Raw genomic sequence first — 25179 nt, 5'->3', positions numbered from 1 at the left:
GAAACACAAATCAAAACCAGGGTAAGGTTCTACCCTAGTCTTACAAAAATGGCTACCATCAAGAACACAAACAACCAACATTGGTAAGGATGTGGGTAAAAGGAACCCTCATACTCTGCTGGTGGGAATGTAAATTGGTACAACCACTGTGGAAAATAGTGCGGAGACTTCTCAAAAAACTAAAAATAGAATTGCTATATGGTCCAGCAATACCACTTCTAGGGAGTGTGAGGTTACGATAAAGGTGCCTGAACACCCATGTTTACTGCAGCCCTATTCACAATATCCAAGTTATGGAAACAGCCAAGATGCCCCACTACCAATGAAGAGATTAAGAAAATGTGATATTTATACACAATGGAATTTTACTCAGCCATGAAGAAGAACGAAATTTTGTCATTTGCAGGTAAATGGACGGAAATGGAGACTATCCTTATAAGTGAAGTTAGCCAGGCTAAGGAGGCCAGAAGTCACATGTTTTCTTTCACATGTGGAATATAGATGTAATACTTTTTTACTTTTATAAAATCAGAGAACAGGAGGATGGAATAGGTCCTGTGGGGGCAGGGTGCCAGTAAGAGTGGGGAGGAGGTAGGGAAATGGTGTGGGAGGGTGAATACAAGAGAAATACTGTATACACATATATGTAAATGGAAAAATGATATTTGTTGAAACTATTTCAGGAGTGGTGGAGGGGGTACATTCAAGTATGATATATCTGACATATTGTAAGAACTTTTATAAATTCTACCCAGTACAAAAATTAAAAAAAAAAACAAATGTTTTAAAATAAAAAGAACATGTTTAGTAAAATTTCAATTAAATTAGAAACAATTTACCATAATTGAATTTAATTTATATAAAATGGAATACTTTAATCAAATATTCAATTATTCCTACAATATAGAGTATATTAAGAGATACTAATATTCTAACTCATTTCACTGAATTTTGCCTTAGAAAGTTAAGAAAGTCATGGTCTCCTGATTTGTGTGGTAAGGATCCACCTACATCCTTCCTGAACAAATCCTACCTTTGCCTTTAATTTAGTGTTTTAAATATTTTATAAAGCCTGATAATTTATCTGAAACTCCACCTGCTCTGTTATATTTGTTTCTTTTTTAACTTATTTTACTGCCTAACAAATACTGTATTTGTTAAATATTTGAATAGATGAATTAATACATAAATAAAGAAATTAAATGGATTTCTCCAAATTGTTATTTCAGTATTCCTCTACTGTTTGGATTTTTAGATCATTACTTCATTCAAATGATACATTTTTAAAATATAGTATTTTTAGAGTAGAGATCACAATCTCTTTTGCTCCATTTAAGTCAAATTAGATTAATGACTTATTATTTATTATTTGATCAAGTGTAGCAGTATAACAGTGAATCTCTTTACTTTGAAAGTGATACTTGTTTGTCTCTTGAACACTGCAGGAAGAAAGGTTGTTATTTTCCAACTTAATTAAAAATTTTTTATTAGTATGTACAGGGAGTACATTGTGACATTTACATATGTGCATACGATTTATCTTAATTACATTCACACCCTCTGTCTTTCTCCCTCATTCCTTACTTCATAGAACAATTTCAACAGGCTTCATTATTCTATTTTCATATATAAATATAAAGTACATCCATTATATTTGCCCTTCCTCTTCCTTTCCTTCCTCCTACTGGTAGGATCCCCAGACAGGACCTGTTTTAGCTTCTTGCCCTTTATTTTTTTTAAACATTTTTGTTGGTGTATGATAGGTATGCAGGGGGTTTCATTGTAGCATTTGCATACATAAACTTTTTTTTTTTTACTGTTATTGGGGCTTTCCTTTTTCTGGCCAAATTCTTCACTTAGATTAGTGGTCTTAAGGAGTCATGGCATGGGAAGAATGTGTCTGTTTCCCAGCCCAGTAAGATGGGCTGGTGAATCTGCATCTTTAATGTAATTCTTATACAACTATAATGAGTTTCTTTAGTTAGCCACATTGACGCAGAAATAGCCTTTGCACAGTTCTGGCAAACAATTCTCCCTAGATTTAGGTGTTTTAGCATTCCTTCTTATTTCCTCCTTTCTACAGGGAATCTAATCACATTATTACAGCTGTCTGCTTTATTGGCTCTATTAAATATTTGCAAAAGGTGTGGCTGTCACAGTTTGCTCTTTACTTTTTATATTTTCCTTGGCATTGTTCCATGAAATTGCAGGCTTGTTAAGCACACTATAGACAGTATATGCACAAGCTAGGAGAATTACTAAAAGAGTATCTGGTGTAAGACTGGCTCGCTCTCTGGTGTGTCATTCAATTTTAAAATTTGGAATTACAATAATAATAACTACTTTAAAGAATTATTGTGAAAATTGGCTGAAATAATATATATTTGACTATCATGAATTAATTATAAATTTAGCAACAATTTTGCTTCTTATTATATTAAGAATGTCATTAGATAGACAAGGTGGGTGTACCAATGTTTGACAAATTTATAATCTATTTTGACATTTGAAGGGGATATGTATACTTTTTTTCCTGGTAGCCTGGAAAACAAATGACTTACAGAATGCCTGGTTAGGGTAGCTGTTTGGAAAATTTGGAGAATTGAATGTCGTATTTGGTTCCCACAGTTCAAAAGGTCCTCCACAGTCCGCTGAAAAAGGAAAGCAATAAAAAAGAAAATTAGCAACATACTGTTTATTTCAGAGAGATAATGCTATGTATCAGAAAATTTATAATTATGTTGCTCAGAATACTAGTTTGACAAATTTTAGGCTTTAGGTAAGGGAAAAGTTTTCAACTTAAGATAGGAAAAATGTAAGTAAATAGTTCTCTTTACTGAACAACTCCTCAAAAATCTTTATTTTCTTATTGGCTTTGTGAATTCTCCTAGAGAACATAATAATGGATAGTGCTTCCCAAAGTTATTTGAGGAAGGGAAAGCTTTTTGCCAAACATCTTTCATAAGCAAGCTTCATAAAGTAAGATACTGAATCCCTGCTATAGACAAACATAAATGTTTATAATAGGACAAATCGTGTGTCTGCCACTCTCTTGAGTCACTAATCCAAAATGTGGGGGATTTTTTTCCTTCTTTCCTTCCTTCCAGTAGCATTGAAGCTACTGGACTAACATTGTGTTAAGAGCTGGTTGTCTTTTTAAGACTTGTTTTTCTCATACATAAAACACATATTGAGGATTTTTCAAGTTGTAAAAATCATAGATAACTCATAAAAAGCACCTACATATTACCTGGCATTCTTAGCAGTGGTTTTCAAAGGATCCTTGTGGATTAGTTCAACTTTAAATGGAAAATCTAAAGTTTGGAGATATTTAGTTACTCATTAATCCCACAGACATTCACCTAGCATCAATGTCAAGACCACATTCAGTTCATTTCCAGCTCATCCTCCACTACATTACTGTCTCCCATCAGGGTGTCCAAGCCATAGGCAGAGTTTAGCCTGAGTGTATGTGACAAAAACAAGGGAGCAGAAATGAATATGAATGAAAGCATTGACAAGAAAGGAAATGAGAGATCAATATAAAAGGAAGAAAGTGTACATAGTGTGCTGAAGAAGGCTATTGAATCAAAGAAAGAAGAGGAAAGGGCAGTTTGTCAATGGGAAACATAATCTCATCTATTTTGTGGTAATTGTTTTGCAAATATTTCTGAAGAAGGATCTACTATAATCCTCTAACCCTTACATGCACATGACTATTTAATTTGAATAATTTTCAACTGTGTTAAATGCTTACATTAGTCACCAGTGAGACCAGTAAGGGAGGTTAAGTGTAACTGCAGGACAAAAATAAGATGGCAGATTGAAGAGTGGGTAAAGTAAAAAATTCCTATTTCACAAATTTAGTCACAATCAGTACAGCCAGTGTGCATGTGTGTGTGTGTGTGTGTGTGTGTGTGTGTGTGCTACCATTATTCCACCATTCCCATTTTCAATTCAAGGAATTGAAAAATATCAAAAATTCTGTACTTCTAATACGGTAAATGGGTGATATCTTAAGAATGCATTAAAATTTCACATAACCTAATACTTAACAGTACATTATAGTATAAGTAATGCTGAGTTGATAAACTCACAACCAGAACTTAAAACCTGTCAGGTAGAATTGTTAAACTTGTCCAGGAAGGCAGTTGATTTAACATTTCTCAAAGTAAATGTCTTGGGAAAATCATTCTTTTAAAGTACTTATGAAGTACATTTTGAAATACATTTGAATTATAATTTCATTTCAAATAACTGACCAACGAGATACGGCTGATCCTTTGCTTGAGATGATATTTTAGTTGGTCTCTGCACATAAATGACTGTAAAGAACTGAGAGAAGCACTTTACACCATTCCGAATATGATGACACAATTTATTTTAATGGCAGCATTGCAGTAATGGAGATGTAGCATATGCTTTCTAGACAGAAGTCAAAGATCCATGAAATGTGATTCCAGGCATCACAGCCACACTGTATCATTAGGTAAACCATGCCCACTCGGGAATGAAAGTAAAGAAGCCTGTCCAGTATAGGGAGTTCTGTCCATTTATAGTGTTAAACTCATGTGTTTTTCTTTTTCTGAGAGCTGTTCTCTCAAACATTCATACTCTGATTAATTTCTTATTATGCCAATAGGTATTTTCATGGTATATACCATGTATATAAATACAGTATTTTGAAAAATAGTTCTCAGGGATAGATACTTTCCTTGAGGCAGGTCACTTTTAATCCATGATTAAACTTCCAAAGCCTATGAGATATATGTCAACTTGGAGGTATTTTTGTTAGGGTGGAAAAGAGGAGAGTTCAGCATTCATTTATAATAAGAAAATTTGAATTAAACATATTTAGAGCCAAACGAGAAATAAGAATAAAATGGTTTTAATCAAAAATAGGCTTGGGATTGGTACTTCTATATGTGAGGGAAATGATAGATGTAGCTTTAAAACTGATGCCTCCAATGATGCTTGAGTATGTTAATTAGTTTTAAAAATCTGCAATTACTTTTTATTATCCTAGTAATAAGTAAAAATTCTTCAGTATTATAAACAGCATTTTAAAAGTTCAGGCTGTCAACTCTCCCATGAAAATATTGGGTTCACTTTGTGAAAATTATATCTCCACTAACAAATTATTATAATTACTCATGGTATAAATATTTTTATTAAATTTGCAACAATCAAGCTTAATTATCATTCTTAGTAGTCTAAATTGAACTTGTTATTAATAGAAATCTAGCTGATGAAAACTAAAAATTAGGCAACTTGTTGGAAGGATAAAATGATTAAAACAATAAACAGTCAAAACTCAAAGGTAAATGAATCTGTAAGTGCAGTTATCATGAAATTTGCTAGTTTTGACTAAAACAAATGTTACAGAATGATGATATGATGAAAATGGCCACTGATTACAAGGGAGAGCTAGGTACTGATTGATTTCTATTTGATGAGCTCAAGTTAGATTGTTTAGCTCTCAGTATAATGCATGTCTATTAAACTTTACAAATTAACTTATTTTGTGCTTAGAAATGGAAATTGGCTAAAATAATAACTAAATAGAGAAAACCTGTAGAAATCATGACTACTAAAATGACTAATAAAAAACCTTTATATTTTTTCTCAATTATTTATAATAGTCCTACAAATAAATTAGGGTATAAAATACAACTTTTCTATTTAGTAAATATTTTGTCAAAAGTCATCAGAATTGTTTCACTAATTGGAATGATGTTGTGTAACAGTATGTTTGCTTTCTTTAAGTGTTCTCAGTATAATCCCCCTTTTTAAATTAATCTGTGCTCATGTCACAGGCTCAATTCTGGAACTAATGCAGCAGCAAGTTTAAGTCACAAAATGGAAGAATCCTTGTAGTTATGAAACTGAACTTACATTTTCCCAAATCAGACCCAGTGTGCATCCTGAGGAATGAGGGGAAAATCTGAGCTTTATTTTCTCTTACTTGTCTAGGATTATTTTCTTATTTATATTCTCTACAAAAAGTGAAAGAAAGGCTATTAGCCAGTCAACCATGGTTTCCTTTTATTTTTGCTTAAACAAACCAGTAATCTGACACCAGAAAAGCTCTGTTCAAATAAGACTTTCAGTGAAACAATTGCAAATGACATTAGAATGAAGTTGTTCAGACTATATCTGATGGTAATTAACATTTTCTGCTGTGCTAAATATTGCCTTGAAGCAAATCATTTAGAAAGTGGAACAAATATACTCTGGGCAGATACTTAGTTTGTATTTTAAAATCAAATTTATTATTCTACCATTACAATTTTCCTAATGCTTAAATATGCAATGATAACAAGCTTCCATGACATCAGGGAATAGGTATTTTTCCTTGTGGCTAAAATAAATATGAAGATAATAAAAATATATCTCAAGTTTAATTTGTATGTGTGATGTTATATATAAAAGTTATCTCATTTTAAAATTTTAGATAATGAGGTTTCACTATGTTTTAAAAGTACAGCATATAAAAATATGTTATTTAGACCTGAAAATTTTTTGACCATTTATTGATAAATACAGGTCCAGACTAACAGAAATCATTAAGAAGAAAATCTAGGCTGGGTACAGTGGCTCATGCCTGCAATTCCAGCTACTCAGCAGGCGGAGATTGGGAGAATTGAAGTTTGAGGCCACCATGGGCAAAAAAGTTCACAAGACCCCATCTCAACCAATAAAAGCTGTGCATGGTGATGCATACTTGTCATTCCAGCTAAGAGGGAAGTATAAATAGGATTAGTGTCCAAGCCACACATTATGCCATGGTATAAGAGTGAAATCCTATTTGAAAAATACCTAATGCAAAATATGGGCTGGGGATATGGCATAAGTGGTAGAGTGCCTGCCTAGCAAGCACAAAGTCCTGAGTTCAAACTTTAGTTCTGCAAAAACCAAAACCAAAATAAACAAAAAAATCTATTGTCCTAAGTGATTGCAAAATCAAACTAGCAAAATCTTGCGAATATTTGGTCTATAGGAAACATTTATCAAGCTGGCAGTGATTTTAAGGATTCTAAATATGCAGTTTTTCATACAAATACTTTATATACTAGGCATTGCAGGACACTTACACAGAATGAAGTGAGACAATTATTTTTAAGTAAGACAAAGCACAAATTATTGTATTCACGTATTTTCTCTACTAACATGAACTAGCATTAGTTATTGTGACAAAATTTTGTTTGAGAAAAAATGGTTTTGTCTCCAAAAGAAAAAGAGGGCCAGAATAGTGGGAAAGTAAAAGAGAAAAGGTTTAGTCCAGGTCAAATAGTATTATTGATTATCTATTCATGTGATATCAGGAACCAATCAGATACTTGTGAAGCAAAGGTGAATTAGACCTAGAATTGGTCTCAAGAAATTCACTTCTTGAGCTTGCCTAGCATGTACAAGGCCTATGGTTCACTCCCCAGCACTGGGGAAAAAATTCATTTCCTGTGAGAATTTTCTGACCAAACTAAGACATGAAGATGGGTGTCCTTTTATACTTTTCTTTCAGCTGTATGAGTGTCATTCTGTCTTTTAGCTGCAAGCTTTCTTTACACCTTTGCCAGCTCACATCCTCCATCCTCTATTACTTTTCTCATATATTTGGCATATATACTTACCTGTTGTTTTAAGTATTTATTTATATTCTATAATAATTTTTCATTTATCAATGGTTATTCCTATATTTTGCATTTCTTTTGCAGTATTTTTCACATAGTAGAGGTTTATTAAGCAATAAGGAATGTGTGAAACTCTGAAAAAATTTATGTGTACTCCATACAAATACCTAAACATGTCAATACATAAGATGGCAAGAGGAAACTACATCCCCTTTTTGGTGGGATATATGTGAACATTCAATATGGTGGCATGGAACAGTACAACAATATAATCATGCCTTCAATTTAAGGGCAGTTCATTTCTTACAAGTTGGCAAATACCAGTCATGTATCTTTCAGAGTCTTGGCTTGTTAAAGTTACTCATCTGAGAAGTTTGCGTTTTCTTTACGTTTGAGGGTTGTTAGCGGTAAAATATACAGTTTTAGGAGTGAATATGGTAATTGTTTCAAGGGTGTTTGGAAGAAAATGAGAAATGGAGTTAGTGGTCTTTGGGGCTCAGATCTGAGCTGGAACATCACATCTATGAAGTTCAATCAAGCGAAGCTAGGCAGCTATATCAGCTTCCAACCACCACAATTCAGACAAAAGGGATCTTTTTCCATAAAAATAACAATGCAGTGATTATGTCCTCATAGGGAGATGGTAGGTATAGATATATCATTTATCTGTGCTTTTATTTCTTTCTTAGCAAATTATATAGTCTGAAAGTAGTATGAAGTGGTCATTTCTTTGACATTGATAAGATAAATGGTAATGAGTTTTCTTTGAAATGTCATGTTTCTAATTTGACTTATAACCACAATTGGACATAGGTTCTGTTGTGTTCTATTGAGTTAAATGATCTCATATGGCTGGAAATCCTGATTAATATTCAGCTGCAACATATTAGTGGCTCCATGAAGGGAGTCTGTTGCAAAGCCTTACAAAGGTGTTGTTTTAGTACAAAAATATTTTGTGTGAATCAAGTCTTTATGTTAAAAGCATAGGCTCAATTTTCATTATTACATTTTTCTAAAAATAGGCTTGTTGGGTTTCAGGTTTAACTTAATTCTTGAGACCTTAAAAGCACTCTTACAGAGGGAGTAAGAACACCAAAGCTCTTTCTTTAAAGACTGCAGGTCATTCCCCAAGGCCAGTATAGCATAATTATTTTGTATTTTAGTGACAACAAAATGGAAATTGGTATCTTCAGTATTGTAAAAAATGAGAAGGTACTAAAATGATCATAAATGTGATCCATGGTGAAGCAATAAGTGACTTCTTTTGAATTTATGTGTGACATTTAACATTTTATGGCCTTTATTTAATTATGGCTTCCACTTTACTTACTTTTAGTCTTTGATTTTCAATGAAAAAACAATTTTAGGTTGGGATAACAAAAATGATCCAAAGCAAGATCTATCTGAAAATATTAATGACTTAGAGAAATACAGGTTGAGGCTACTTACTAGGAAGTTCTGGTGGAGAAGTTGGGACCAATGTTGGTTCTGGATGAAGACTCTCATTGCAAATCCCATATGTTAGGCTAATGTCATCCAATGCTATATCACTCATTAACTGGTTTTTAAAACCATTAAATGCAACCTGAAATTCAGAGACATATTTAAAATGACTTCACTGTAGTATTTTCTAATTTGACTTTTCTATAGCTCAACATCCTCTGAAGAACCAATAATGCCATCTCCAAATTTATGATGACCAGCTACTACCTAGTAAGATATGATGGATCATGCTTTTTTAAAATCCTTCTGATAAACCCAACTTTACTGCTATGTATACAACTGATAATTTTCATTCATGTCTTCTTTCTGAGTTAGATAATATTTTTATGATAAATAATATTGTTATGGTGTTTCTCTCTCTCTGTTTCTCTTGCTAGCTCTCTCTCTTTCACTCCCTCTTTTTCTCCCTCTCCCATCTCTCTATTTTACTCATGATATTGTCATACTTCATTAAATTCTATAATACATATGTATTGTCTGGCATCAGAGAGAAATCTCCAAGATTTCTTCCCCTAACAATAATAAAATCCAGGTAGCTGCCTGTCTTCTTAGAGTATAACAGCCCTGAAGAGAAAAAAAACACTGATTAGATAATTAAAATGGGAAAGTAACAGGACAAGAGAAAATTATTAGTATAATGTGACCATTTAGGGCCAGATTATACTGATCATAGTTCACCCAGTGTTCAGGAAAGAGATATTGTGCCTATAGGACACAGAACCAGATTGGGGAGAAAGCTGCAGTGGTCACAGTAACATCTTAGGTTCTCAGAGACAGTAGGAATTTTTAGCTGTACTTTCCTGGGATTGTCTCCTATGTAAGAGAATAAAGATAAGAGCAGAATGTTTGCTATATGTTCTACTTGCTCTTCTAGGCACAAAATACACCTTACTTTATTTAATTTTTCAATATGATTATACATCATCCATTCACTTATTTATTCACTTATTCTACCTACCTCACTCCTAATAAGTTTTTTCTTCCTTTCATATAAGAGCAAATAAAATTTCAAAATGACTACAAGGATTGTTTAAGATTTCACAACAAAGTGGCAAAGCCACAGTGCAAATACAGTAGTCTCCCTTATCATCACAGAGTACAAGCACAATTCCAGTGGATTCGTAACACTGCAGGTGGTACTGGACACTGTGTACACTATATTTTTCCCTACACTACATACAATGAAGTTTGATTTATAAATTAGGCATATTTAGAGATTAGCTACAATAACAATAAAATAGCATAATTGTAATAATACATTATGACAAAGTTATTTAAAACTTATAATTTTTTTCTGAAATTTTCCACTTAATACTTTAGGACTGAAGTTGACCATAGGTAATTGGAACCATAAAAGTGAAACCATAGATAAGAAGAGACTACTTTGTTTACAGGACTTGACACTCTCATTGCACTTGATGAGCTAACTACAAAATAATTGGGTCAAGTTTTATTACTTTAGAAAATATGCTTAGTGAGCTGAACCAGATTTGGCTACTGATATACTTATTCCCAACTCCTGCCATCCTTCTGTTCCCTTGATGTTTCATTTTCCCTTACACTTACTTGAATTATCAGAAAAATAAACAAAATTGGAGGAGAAAAAATTTATATAAGAAATAGATTCAAAAGAAAAAAAGAAGAGAAAAGCAAGGGAAGGAAAGAAACAGAATATAGATGTAGGTCACTGATTATTGTGTGACTTATTTATATCTTGTAACAGGAGAGAACTGAAACCTTTGATGATGACAGTGTCCAAATATACTATCTTGTTTGAAAATGACAAGGGTCTCCCCTTGTCATGGGGGATATTGGAAGAGGTAAAAAACCCAAAACATGAAAGCGTTTGATGTCCCCACTCCAGAGGAACTAATACAGAAAACTTAAAGTGACAAAGGTCAACACGAGAAGGGGATCAGGAACCAGTGTAAAGATCAGTTAGAGATTAATCAACATGGGTTGAAAGCAATGCTAGGAATCTCTTTGTATAGCTGTCCTTAACTCAACTAGCTTTGTCTTCCTTATTATGCTTGCTTTCTCTTCAACAAAATTAGAGATAAGGGCAAAACAGGTTCTGCCTAGAAGTGAGAGGGGAAGGGGGAGAGGGTTGAAGAGGGGGACAGGGGGAGAAAATGAACCAAACAATGTAAGCACATGTGAATAAATGAATAATAAAAATAAATTAAATAAATAAATAAAACATTGTTAATTTGGTCAAACTAATAGCCTATATGATCCTATATTTTAACTGCAAAAACCCTCAGGAAGAGAGCACATTAAACTGTTAACTGAAAAATTAATTTGCCATAATGTGATATAAATGATCAGCAACTTCCCAATGATACTGCTCATAGCATTTGTTTCTAAAGAGCTATATGCAGATTAAGCCAGCATGGGGCAGGTTGAGTGGATACTAATGGGCACAGAGATCCTAACAGGAAAGGAAGATCATTACAAAGAATAGAACTGACCTAGGAGAAGCTTGGGAAAGGATGGAAGTCCCAGGTAGGCAGGGTACACAAGCAGAGATGGCTGGTTTGTGCAAGAAAGTTGCTAAAGGAAGATGACATCTCCATCAAGTTTCCTACAGATTTTACAGACCATTGTGAGCTGAACTTTCATATAGCAGATTATTCCTCAATACGTGGTTTTTATTAAGTCAATGAAAAAGTGAACACAAAGATTCTAAAAGATTAAAAAGGTAGATTAGAAAAATAGAGAAAGTGACTTGTATACCTTCAGAAAATATATTTTTTTTACCAATCACTGTACAGTTGTATAACCATAAAAAAGAATATAAACATAAATCACAAACTATTTTACAAACCTTAAATTCCACTGTTTCATTTAATGTTACTTGTCCATAATTCCAGTTTTCACCATAGTTTCCTTGCCTTTCGAAAATTGTCTTCTCCGTGTTTTCATCACTGGTGAGATTAATGCTTAATTTATAGACATTTTGACCATACATATGATACCTAGTTTGGAAGAAAGCAGAAATGTTTGGATTCTTACCACATAACATTAAATGCATTTTAGGTTCTTTTGACTACTTTAGTGTCTTTCAAATACTTTCCCTTGGGTGTGAGAGTTGCTGGGGAAAGGGAGGTAAGTCTACCAGAAGTTTGCTGCTCTGTTAATTAAAAAACTTATAACACAGGCATTAAAACATTAGCCAATACTTTACTGATATCTGAGTTTCCAACATTGAAAAAGGCGATAGTACTCATTAAATAAGATCACTTAACATGTATCTTACTAGAAACGAGGAAACACTACTCAGAAACATACCAGAAACTAAGACAGGCTGGCTCCAAAGTGGGGTGTATAGGGAGGCTTACAAGTCTGACTCTTTCTCTGCCCCCTCCTGGTCCAGTTGGTGTTGAAATGTAAAACCCTGTAAGCAAAACAATCCAATGTTTTACTTGCTTAAATATTAGCATGCCCATTTTATGAGATATATTATTCCTGTGAACAAAAGAAAACTTCAGGTGAAAACATTAGGAAACATTTTTATATACTGGACAGGACACTAGACTTAAGCCCAGAAAGCAACTGTCATAACAAACTGTTATTTATGAAAATCATTCCACAACTCTGTCCCTCCCACTCTCATTTCAACTTACTATGCATTTTCACTAATTCACATCCTTATAGACATTCAGTTAGTGAAGACACTTAGAGATGCTGGTGGCCTAGCTCGTGATATACCCAAGTATTTAAACACACATTTGAAGGCAAAGTTAAAAGTTTCAAAGATCCTCAGTTTTATATTCCCATTGACTATACTGCAAGCTTCTAAATAAGAAGTTACTTGATTGTATGAGTTTCATCTTCTTGTATTTCTTCAAATAACTAAGCAGGCAGAGCAGCAGGAAGAATACTAATCCCTATAAAAGCTTTCAAAATAGCACAAGTGACTGCATAAAGTAGTTTCTGCTTTAGAATTCATTATTCCAGCCAATGATTTGAGCCATTTGAAGTATGTGAAGTGTTGTTAGGTAAAACCATCTTGAACATTTTCTTAGGGAATTTATTTCATTCTTAATTTGTCACATATATTTATGACCAGAAGAAGGAACCATCTAGCAAAATATGCAAAGCAAATGAAATCCTAGATTAAGCTAGTTTAATTGCAATGCATTTTTATGAAATGTTGAAATTTAGTTGTTTGAGTGAAATCAAACATCTCTCTTGTGCCTTCTAACAGAAAAATATAGGTAATGTTGCATATAAAATTCAAACTCATTCATTTGTAACATCCAGAGTAAGAATAAGACATGAAGAAAAGATATATTCATGGAACTGCCTATAGATACATCAATGCATTTTTAGACCAGCGAGACAAAAATTATTCAGAATAAGTGAATGTTTTACCTAGGTGAAATCAGGGTCAAATGTGTTAATAAATATAACATATTCACATTCATTGGAATTACATTATAAAGTACAAAATAAGAATACATGTGCATATAACATTTGATATTACTAACCCACTCATATTTTATATATGGTGTAATATTTCATGAATAGTTATTTTAACTATTTATTTAGAGTTTAGTTGTACAACCTAATGAAAAAAGCAAAATGGATACAGAAGAGAGGCTCGAGAATCCACTGTAAATCTCAACTCCAAACCTAGTTTAAACTGATTTTATTCAGTTTAGGGCATAGTTGGGGAAGAAATAACTAAAATGGCCCTGAATTCCATAGATAAGTACTGAAACGTTGAAACTACACAGAAATATTTCTAGTTAGCTATAGTTATATAATACCAACACACATCATGGTCCTATTTATGTTTGGCTGTGTTCATTCCTAGTCAATTAGTTATATTTTGAAATACCTTGAGACTGCTCTTTACTCATGAAGCAGTGATGTATTGGGGGTTTTTAGCAAAATCAAGGTATAGGTTAGGTCTACATAAAACAAAATTAATCATGCAGATGATAGTACCTTATGATTTTTGCATAAATAGGTAAATAAAAATAAGTAAATAGTATAGTAAGTATCATATAGAGCTACATGTTATGGAATATATTAAAATAATATATAATAAAAAATTATATCTGTGATATCAACTTAATTATTTAAACTAAAAATTGAAGGAAATTCTTGATAAAATTATGAATTTTAAAAGTAGAGAATTACAGTCTTCATAAAAACTTAGTCTAACCACCCAATTAGTCTTTCTTTTCTCTTTCTTTCTTTCTTTTCTCTTTTTCTTTTCTTTCTTTCTTTCTTTCTTTCTTTCTTTCTTTCTTTCTTTCTTTCTTTCTTTCTTTCTTTCTTTCTTTCTTTCTTTCTTTCTTTCTTTCTTTCTTTTTCTTTCTTTCTCCCTCTCTCTTTCTTTCTTTTTGAGATATAGAGTTTTAAATCAAGGCCTTGCACCTGCTAGGTAGGTGCTTTACCACTGGAGACATCCCCAAGCTCTTTTTATGTTCTAGCTACTTTTCAAGTAGTCTTATGTTTTTGTCCAGGGCCATTCTCAGACTCCAATCCTTCCTATAGCCTTCTACATAGCTGGGATCATAGACTTATACCACCATTCTTGGCTTATTGATTGTGAGGGGTCTCATGTACTTTTTGCCCTTATTGGCCACAAACCATGATCCTCCCAATCCTTTGTTCTCTTACTGAATAGCTGGGATTACAGATTTCTTTATTTTAACCCATGACATTTTACTTATACAGATCACTTGATTTATTTAACATATGCCTGATGAAAAAGGCATCAGTGCATTCTCAGGTAACCCATTTCACTTTTACATGATCAGATGTATTTAAGTTTAGGTTTTTATACACACATTGTTTATCATTTTGATCTCTAGGAATGCTGTGGATGTAAGATGTATTTGTTAATGCTACACATACTAAAGGCTACTATTATATCTCTCCTAAGTCTTCTCAAGATTACCTGTCTTTGTGCCTTCAATAATTTTAATGTGGTACAATCTCACATTAAAAAGTTTGCATCTTCATTTGATAAACTGGTTGCACATCAAGCTGGTTCCATTCATAGTAGGAGTAGCTCATTAGCATAGGAAGGATATTATACCTAGGGATGGTGACTGAAGCAGACCACCTTTGTAGCTACTTATTTCTAAGGGTGTCTCACTCCAAGCTCTCAAACTCAGAAATTCTCCATTATTTACAGAATTGTTTGAGATCTAGATGATTGTGTATTCAGAATCTCTTATGACATCTCTTTTTTCCAAGTACGACTTCAAAAATGTGGCATCTCTGTACTATAACCAGAATATCTTTTAGCCATCATTCTTATAATTCACCTATGATACAGAACACTTGTACACATTTATATTCTCTTAATATTTCTATCCACATAGAAATCTTGTGATGCTTGGGTCTTTTGTATTTTCTTGACCTTCTACGTCCTCTTCCAGTTATGCCTTATCAATATTCTCCTGTTTTTTTGAGAGAAAATTTTAACCAGATGGCCATCTCCTCAGAAAACCCTCCAGTTAAATAGTTACATTTTTCTACCTAGTCAGCTCCTTTTAATTCTTAGTGGGACATTTTACTTATCAGATGCTGCTTTATATATTCTACTGTGCATTTTATTCATACACATGTGATAAACTTGCTAGAGGTTTTGAAACATGAAAAGATACCTTATTCATTTTGTGTTTTCTATGTTGATTAGGTTAACTGCTTGTTTAACACATTCTTGTCACACTGATTTGCTTTGCTTTCACATTTATTAAAGCCCTACACAAATGCGGTGATTAGATATTTTCTAGAACCATATGGAGTTTATATGGTCAAATGATAATGCCTTTTAAATCCTTCAACTTTTTTAAATGTCTTCTAAAGCTGTTGAAATTAACCTCAGAGTCAGTTGAAAACCTAGAAGACTGAATACATTTTGTTAATCGAAGCGCACAGTGAATGAACCTATTTCTCAAGTCATTAGGTTTTTCTTACAACTTCCTTCTGTCACTTTTTCTGCTTATTTCACCATGAACTTAACTCAACCTCTCTCTACCAAGCACCCCAATTAAAAAGAAAAACTGCTGGGTATGTATTGATACTGATGTAGACAGCAGAATCTGGAGGGACTTGTGCTTTCTGGAAACTTGGAGATCCTTCTCAGGAAGAAAACAGGCTGATGTAAATGACATGGTAAGTTGTGTAAAATTAGCTGCCCTTGTGTATAGGGACGTGTTATTGAAAGTTTTATATTGATTAATGGCTCAAATTCATTTAGATTCTATCTATATTACAATGTACATTCTTTTCTAAAATTCAGCATCACAGGAAAAATAAAATAAGGATGCTACATGCAAACATTAAAGTTATGCTAAGAAATGTTGATAAGCTTAGGTGAGATGTAGATATCTAAAAGACTAACATATTTTTGAAAGTTGAGCCAAATAAATATTTTGCTCCCCAACATACTGCTTAGAATAGTATTACAGACTAGTTTTGTCCCTTGAATGCTTTTATAGCATGAAAAGAATTCTCATAACACTTAATATTTATGCAGCACTTTCATGTGACATACATATTTCTAAGACTTTTTAAGCAAAGTACTCAATTTGTTGTTTACTTATTTATGGTACTGGGGATTGAACTCAAGCCCTCATGCTTGCTAGGCAGGTGTTCTACCACTTGAGCCACCCAGGAGCTCCAACTTAAGGGTTATAACATGTCTGTAAAGTTAGGTCTCACTATTACCATCCTCAGTTTCTTAGATAAGGAAAGTGAGGCAGAGAGAGAGGATACATAACTTGCCCAAATGGAAGAGCTTATGAAGATTAAATTTGATGAAACTCTAGAGTCTACAGTTTAATAATCTTTAGCTCTACAGCACATTACCTTCCAAAACGTTAGAAACCATTATGAGTTCCTTAAAGTGGTAGGGAAAGAAACACTGTCTTTGAGCTGTGACCCCTATATTTCTGAAGTCTTTGCATGTTATTAACGTCATTTTTTCCCAAGTATTCCAAACAAATGGGTTCCTTTTAAGTACCCCCAAGATATTGCTCTGAAAGTCCCCCAGATCCTTTTGCTTCTAGGAGGTAAAGAGAAACCCTGAACAAGCAAAGATTTAGTAACAGTGACTCCACCGAGAGAGAGGGCTTCAGAAGATCTAGAAAAGTGAAGTGGTTTAGATGTTCTTCCCTAAAGCAATGTTAATTCAAAGTTTATCTATTTCATTTAGGTTCTCCTGTCTTTTAAAGTGAATGTAAAGAACAAGAAACCCTGCCTAGATAAGAAGAACAGCAGGAGAGATTTAATTCTCTTCCATTTCACACATAGGATGTTCTGATACTTTTAAAGCCTGTTGGAAGAAAAATGCCTCTGGGGGTGAATAACTGGTAGATTATGAATCATCGGTATGAGAGCTGGAGAGGACCTTTTAAGCCTTACCATCATCCTCATTACTTTGCTGCCTCTGGTGTACTCTGACCTGCTCCATCTTGCATAATTTTAAATAACTCCAGCAACATGACTTTCTCTGGAGTTCTTATTTCCCACCCAACTATTTAAAAACTCCACCTGACATTCAACCTATTTCACTTTGGTCAGTTTCATCTTATTTCTTTAGCTATTTAGTCTGCTGGCAAGTTGAAACCAGTTTTTCTCCTAATGTACTTATACTCTTTAAATATCAGTGGAAGTATTTTATCTCATATTATGGTAACATAAAAGTAGAAAAATGATAATTTAAACATCAAAGATTCAACAATATAAAAGGTATCTGTCATAGTCAATAGATATAAATGCTTTCAGCACTCTCCACTAACTACTCTTGTATAAGTGTGTAAGAGGTTTTTTTTACACTATATGAAAAAAATGATCAAATTATTTGACTATTTTAGTATCTCTTTAGAGGACTAGGGTGATTATCACTTCAGGGATAGCCTTTAGCTGTGCAGGTTACTAATTTATCTACGGGGGACCAGGCTCTGGGAAACAGTTTACACAAAGAAGATTAGTTATATAGGAGAGTATGCATTTCATCATTTTCTATGCTAATTATTTCTGGTCTTATGGGATCGACATCTACTTGGGGCACATTTTTATTCATAGGTCCACACTGGTAACTGCTTTTGCATTAATAAAGTATAAGTGTTAGCTATTAATAACTAGTAATGGGTAAATGTTATTGCTCTCTTAAGATTATATCTATAATCTGAACTATTCTCACCAAATCTGCTCCACTGTCGGAGTCCCATGAGCTGTTCTCTGTTCTCCCTGCAAAACTCTAACCTTCCACCAATGATTCCCTGCCTACCTGTCAGACTGAAGCCCATCACTACTGTGCTCAAGAACCTCACCTAGCTCCCTGTTTCACCCAAGGAAAGCAAGAACCACACAGGAGCCATTATCATCTGGACCTTACTGCCTTACCTACTCATTTCAGGTTTGCTGGCCTCCTGGCTTTCCTCAAACAGATCAGTCATGCTCCTGGTTAGAGTTTTAGCTTTGTCTGGTCCTTCTGTCTGGAATAATCTGTATGACTAATTCCTTTAATTCCATAAAATAGCATCTAAACTGATTAATGAGCATCTGCCCTCTGATGCTCCTTTCCAAGCTTTACATTTTCTCAGACGAATTTAACATATAAAAAATTATTTTTCATATTTATTTTGTATGTTTTTCTTGATATAATATGTAACCTATAAAAGCAGGAAACCTGGTTCATTTTGTCCACAGATATGAGTCTCTTGAACAGGGCATGGAACTCAAAAAAAAAACCAAAACGATTCTTGAATAAAGAAGTAAAAGGATAAATGAAAAAGGGATTTTGATGATGATTATAAAAATAGATTAAAATAGTTATTTTTAGTGAGATTATTTTTACTAATTTGATGTTGTATTATGAAACAGTTTGATATTCTTGAGATGTCATTGTCTAAGAACCTGGATTAGTTAGATACATTTCTATTTTGAAAAAAAAATTCTTTATAATTCCCTTTAACTGAATGTCAGACACAGTTAACATTAAATCAACCATTTATTTTTCAGGCCATAAAAATGAAAATATTGATCTTTGTAATGGAAGTGGCCATAAATAATAAATTTCAAAGCAATTGTGTTTAAGTTTTTCATGTTATAAGCTATTTCATTTAATCAATGAACTATTCAGATAGTATTTATTGATTCAAAGTTGTAGACATTCATTTATATATTAAAAAATGTTCACTATATTCAGGCATTGAGAATGCAGAAATTCTAAGATAAAAAAGACTAGGTTCTTGCTTCTGAAAAGAAATACTAGAGTGAAAAGAAATCAATAAATTTTAATTGAATTATTTTTTTATTAGTAATCAAGTCATATTATATAATGGATTTTGTCTAAGGAAATTATGTAGATTCATAAACTCCCAGTCTTTTGTAATTTTCCTTTGTTTTAAGATCCACATTCCTTCTAAGTTTGTAAACTTCAGATTATATTTTGTATTATGAGTATGTACTTCCAAATCTTTCAGGAGTGATCTTCCCACTATGATTTCCTTCTCTTCTGATACTGTCTATAATTTCTGAATTCTTTAGGAAAATACTGTTTCCTTCAATGTTAATACTTTTTCCTGGAATCCACTGTGATTATCCCATGCACATGAAAAATGTACTTATGCAAACATCACAACCCTTTAATTATGGCCATACTCTAAACTCAGTCTTCTATCAGGCTTCCCAGAATTAAACCTGTATTTATTTCAAGATGTCATGATCTTACATTTTGAAAATTTTACTGAATTCTTTTTTTTTTAAACTTATTTGAACTAACAAATTCAGCAAGATTTCTGTGTATCAGATCAATATACAAAAACTGTATTGTATTTTTGTATACTCTCAATGAATAATCAGAAGATGGAATTAATGCAAATCAGACTTATGCTCTGAAAAGTTGATTACCTCCCACATGTTCATGGGGTTAATAGAAAATGGCAAATCTAGGGTAATGACTTAGTATCCTTGTCTCTAATGGTCGCTGGGTACATTTCAAGACCTTGTGAATGACTATTTAGTATAAAAGAGTATATTTTTTTCAAACACATTCACTTTTACTTGCCTATTTTATTAACTACCATTTTTCCTTTAAATGGATTTTTTAAGCCATAAAAAAGAGCATACGACAAGATTTTTTTCATGTGTACTGTTCTTTTGAAATTTCTGAACAAACACACCTTTTTTCCTTTTGATTCATGAATTAAATATAAATTATACCTGAAATATTGCCAAAAGTGTGGTCGACATTTGGTCCAGTAAGAGGAGGAAAGGTTGCTCCCTGAATCCTTTCCCATTCATTATCATCATTCAGATCCTGGATCCAGAAACAAAATCCATCCTCAAAATTGCAGTTAATTTTCTCATAATCTGTGAATTTTGGATGAAAGGAAAAACCATTAAATTTAGTATATAAGGCAGAAGTTAGATTACATTGAAAATAATCTGGTTTTATACAGTTTATATTTGAGAAGCAAGCATCAAATCATTCTTTTTTTTTTTCTCTTAACTATGTTTCATTCCATTTAGTTAATAAACTGCTTTTTGTTTCTGACTGTGTTATATCCACCGAGGGATTTGCAAACACAGTTTTTGTTATTTAATTTTTACAACTCTCTCCATTGGTTTACCACATGAACTTTGTCTCATATTTTTCCTTGATCAAAAGTCAGCTCATTTGGACAGTTTTCTGAACTAGGTTTTTGGAAATTTTTTTTATTTGCAATAATTGCTGTATATATATTTTAAATTTTATTTTATATGAATTCATTATTTTTCTCAAATATTTATTTGATTCCTGTGAAGAATATAAGGTATTTTCTAATTAATTGTTTCTTTCTAAGCATCTGGTAAAAGAGATGCACATAAGAGACTCAATAAAGAACTTAAAAAAGGAAAAATTTTCTAAAGTATTAAAGCATCTGAAAATTCAAAGGATAATACATACTACTTACTATTAAGAACACTGCTGTTAAATGCGCTGTATGTTGCATTAAAGCCTGTGTAATCATTTTCATCAGATTGTATAAGAAAGGTGGCAGTAACTTCGTTGGAAAAAATTCTGATTATGCCAGGATCAGTTTCCCAAAGTGAAGCTACAAAAGAAAATGAATGACTGTTATATGTTAATATGTATTCACCCATCCATCCATTAACTTACCAGTTTATGTCTTGATCTATCAATCTATCTGCCTGATACCACTCAGTTAAAAAATATTTCACTTATGGTTAATTAATTTTAACTGGAATGTGTCTTTTTCTAAGCACCTAAGCACAAGTTGCTGGACACTGGAGGCACATCTGTAATCCTAGCTATTTGAGAGGCCAACAGGGAGGATTGTGTTTTGAGGCCAGCCCAGGCAAACATCATGCTAGACTTTATCTCCAAAATAACCAGAGCAAAATGGATTGGAGATGTGGCTCAAGAGGTAAACACCAGCTTTGCAAGTGCAAAGCCCTCAGTTTATCTTTAGTTCTCTACCCATATAATTGCAGGCCCTCAAAATAATACTAAGTGACTTGCAAATTACTTTTTAGAAGTATAGGAGTATCATTGTTTTGTTTTAATTCTAAGCTTCCTAAGAAATATCTTTTCCATTTTTCATTCTCAAGCATTGTATTCATAAAAAGTTTCCATAGGATGATTTATAAAAATCATTGTCTGAAATGTTAAATGTGTAAAGCCCAGATCTAAATATATAAACAAACACACAGAATACAAGTATTAAAATTACAAAGGAAGCAATATGGAAAAAAGGCCAAAAATGTTTCTTAATCATAATTTAATGAAAAACAAGTAAAGACAGAATGGTTTAGTATTTTAATTTAGTTTTATGGTGGTACTAGGGTTTTGAACTTAAGGCCTTGCATTTGAAAGGTAAACAGTCTATCTCTTAAGAACCAGACCTTTTAGCTTTTTGTTATTTTTCAGATAAGTCCTGTGTTTTGCCCAGGCAGGTTTTGATCTTCTTATTTACACCTCCTTTGTAGCTGGAATTGACAAGCACATACCACCACACCAGGTTGAGATGGGGGTCTTGTTAACTTTTGCCCAAGCTGACCTCAAACTGTGATCACCCTATCTTCATCTCCTGTGTAGCTGGAATTACAGGAGGAAACCATCTCATCTGGCAATAGAATAAAATTCTTGACATTTATTCCTTAAGAAAATCCAGGGTCTTCCTCCAAAATTCAGTACTTCTATGGCTATTAATGCACATAGACATGCTGAGTAGTTACAATTAAAAGTAAGTTAACTCATCATTTGTCTTCTGTCAGCAATAACTCTAGCAAATTGTTTCTGTGAAAGAGGAGAGCAGGGAAATATAAGAATGCAGGGGAATTTAAAAAGAGGGCAAAGAAAAGAAGTGACAGACTTTTTACAGATAGTTCAAAGCTATTTAGTGTATTCAATTTATAAAAGTATGAATGCTGCCATTAGATTGTCACCTTTATGATTCAGACAATTTCTAATATATTCAACACATCTTATTGAGTGCCCACTGTAAATTAAGTATGAGACCAAATGCTGATGATATGGAGAAGAAATAAGCAGACCTTATTAGAAAAACTCAGGTTGGCGAGTTATTTTAAAATAACTCTAGAATTATTTAATATGAGAGAAATGCCATGGAAACACTGAGGAAGGAATTCTTTTGCCAGATGCTATGATTAGGTTATCTTTGCGGTTTCTGGAAGAGGGTATGGTGGTGTGGTGGGGTTTGAACTCAGAGGTTCATGCTTCCTAGACAAGTGTTCTATCACGTGTGCCATACCTTCAGCCTGGGAAGCACCATTTTTTTAAGCCAATGTTTGTTAAATATTTCCAAATAATGAATCCCTGAACTTTTGAGTTTAAACAAAAGTATCCCAATGAAAGCATAAAGCTTACCAAAAATGCTTTACCATCAAAAATATATTTGCATATATTACTCAATTCCATATCCACAATGTTTCTTTTTATTGTAAGATAAATTGACAAATCAGAAAGATCCATTGTGTTTATTATAGGGCTTTTGTTATTCCAATGCACATTTAATTTTAGCATGGTCTTACACAATTGGATATACTTCCAGCAATCCTACCCTGTGGATTAGCTGAGCATCTGAAATATAACAAATGACACAGGAATGGAGTACTAGCTAAGTGCTTGTAAAATAAAGAATGACATAATAATCACATACCCAGAAACACATTTTCTGGATTTGGCAACTATAAATCAGTTTCAGGCTATTACTGTTGTGTTTTTTTTTGAGGATGCAAGAAAACATTTATGAATTTTTCTGAATAAAATTTTAAGTGAACTCACTCATTGTATTTTGCCCTTTTCTATATACCCAGTACTGATCATTATTACCACCACTGAATTTAATATTACACCTCATCATTGCAACCTAAAGGAACCATTTTTAAATTGACTTTTTGGAAAATACAATTCCAATTTCCAAAGTATTTGAAGACCATATTGTATTTATCATCTTTCTTTATGTAATGCTAATCTTGCTCTAACATGTTTTATTAGTTAGAGAACTTTTACATCACAACCATTTCTCAAAGTGATTGAAAAATGTCTTGGAATTTGTTTATACTAAGTACACTCATCAAGTATGTAATTACTATTTCATGGTATTTGATGATTGATTTCATTATAATTTCTCTAAATAATCAATTTGTGCTAAAGTGGTATTGGCATTTGAAATATATACTCTGAATTAGAATTTAGTGAAAATAATTCTGATAAGCATTTTTTCATATAAAAAAACTTGCTAAAAATTTAGAAAAATGGATTTGTAAATTATGAAAACATGTACATTTTAATATAAAATAACTGAAGTTCTGAGAAATACCACTTGCCTCCTTTAGCTACATAATATAATAACATATGATAGAAATATGAGCCTAGTAGTGTAAAGTTAAGTCAAGATGATGATTGAAAATCATGATTTCCAATTTCATTGTTTTGTGACACAAGAGATTGGTAATACATACTTCTGAGAGTGTTTGTGAAGGCACTGACACAAGGGACAGCAACTAACTGAGCAAGATCAGCCCTAAAAGTGAGTGTCATAATTGAATAGCTGGGAGCTCTGATGGAACAACAATGAAGGAGGAAGCTTGCTAATATGTGTTCTTTCTCAGCTGTCTCTGTTTCCTGGCTGTCATGATCACTGGGCCTTGCCTCAGGTCCAAAGCAATGGAGCCAGCTGTCCATGGATTGAAACCTCTGAAAACATGAGTCAAAATAAATCTTTCCTTCTTTAAGGTGTTTCTCTTAGGTATTTGTAAAAGCAACAGAAAACTCTAGCAAAATCAGTGAATAGTGAGTTTTTATAATATACCAGGCATTATGACAAATCCTGAGAGTGAAATACTTTCTTTCCTTGAAAAAGTTATTATTTTTAACTTTATAATGTAAGTTTTAACAACCAATAGCCTTTCTCAATTTTTTTTGGTTAAAATTAATATAATTTTCAAATCTTTGAAATTGATTTTTATTAGAAATACTTTAAAGAACTACCTTTGTTATAATTTAAATATACTTTCATAGATTTTTTTTCTTACTTGGATTTTTAGTTTCATATTATATTTTATAGGAATTATTTGTATATTATTCACATCACTATGCATAATTATTTTAACTTTTACAAATTACACTCTAAGCATGTGAAAATAGTGTTTAGTCAAATCATGGTATTTGCAGAGTAAAGGAAAATGAAGGTTACTTATAATTACATTTGGCAGTTTCATAATTCTATGAATTTAGATTTTACTATCTGTACAGTAGAGATTATAATAGCACCTACATAACTGGTTTGGAGGAACATTTTTAAGTTGATGAAGCACCTACAACACTGCTTTATACATAGTAAATGATGAAAATTTATCGATACGTAAACCTTTGATGATATGTATATGAATGAGAATATATTTGTCTAGCTATGTAAATACTTCTTGGTCATAATTTAAAAGAACTGCTTCTGTTATCTACAGAAATAAATGCGTTATGAAATGATTGACTCATTTGTTTAAACTTAAATGTGACTTAGTATGAGTGGACATGTTTTAA

General features: G+C 32.7%; 1 protein-coding gene across 1 annotated transcript in view; it reads right to left on the bottom strand.

The window, feature by feature from the left end:
* Nucleotides 1–25179, bottom strand: part of Tmprss15 (transmembrane serine protease 15) — a 118478-nt gene that overhangs the window by 56595 nt on the left and 36704 nt on the right. The window contains exons 9-14 of the mRNA XM_020153573.2: nt 21068–21208; nt 20334–20483; nt 12426–12531; nt 11962–12112; nt 9081–9216; nt 2562–2651 (exon numbers count right to left, since the gene is read on the bottom strand). Coding sequence (XP_020009162.1) covers nt 2562–2651; nt 9081–9216; nt 11962–12112; nt 12426–12531; nt 20334–20483; nt 21068–21208 — 774 coding nt within the window. The remainder of the gene's footprint in view (nt 1–2561; nt 2652–9080; nt 9217–11961; nt 12113–12425; nt 12532–20333; nt 20484–21067; nt 21209–25179) is intronic.

Source organism: Castor canadensis, chromosome 5 (genome assembly GCF_047511655.1).
Source record: "Castor canadensis chromosome 5, mCasCan1.hap1v2, whole genome shotgun sequence".
Classification (NCBI taxonomy): domain Eukaryota; kingdom Metazoa; phylum Chordata; class Mammalia; order Rodentia; family Castoridae; genus Castor; species Castor canadensis.
Note: the sequence above shows the minus strand (reverse complement) of the source record. Positions and strands in the feature narration are given on the sequence as shown.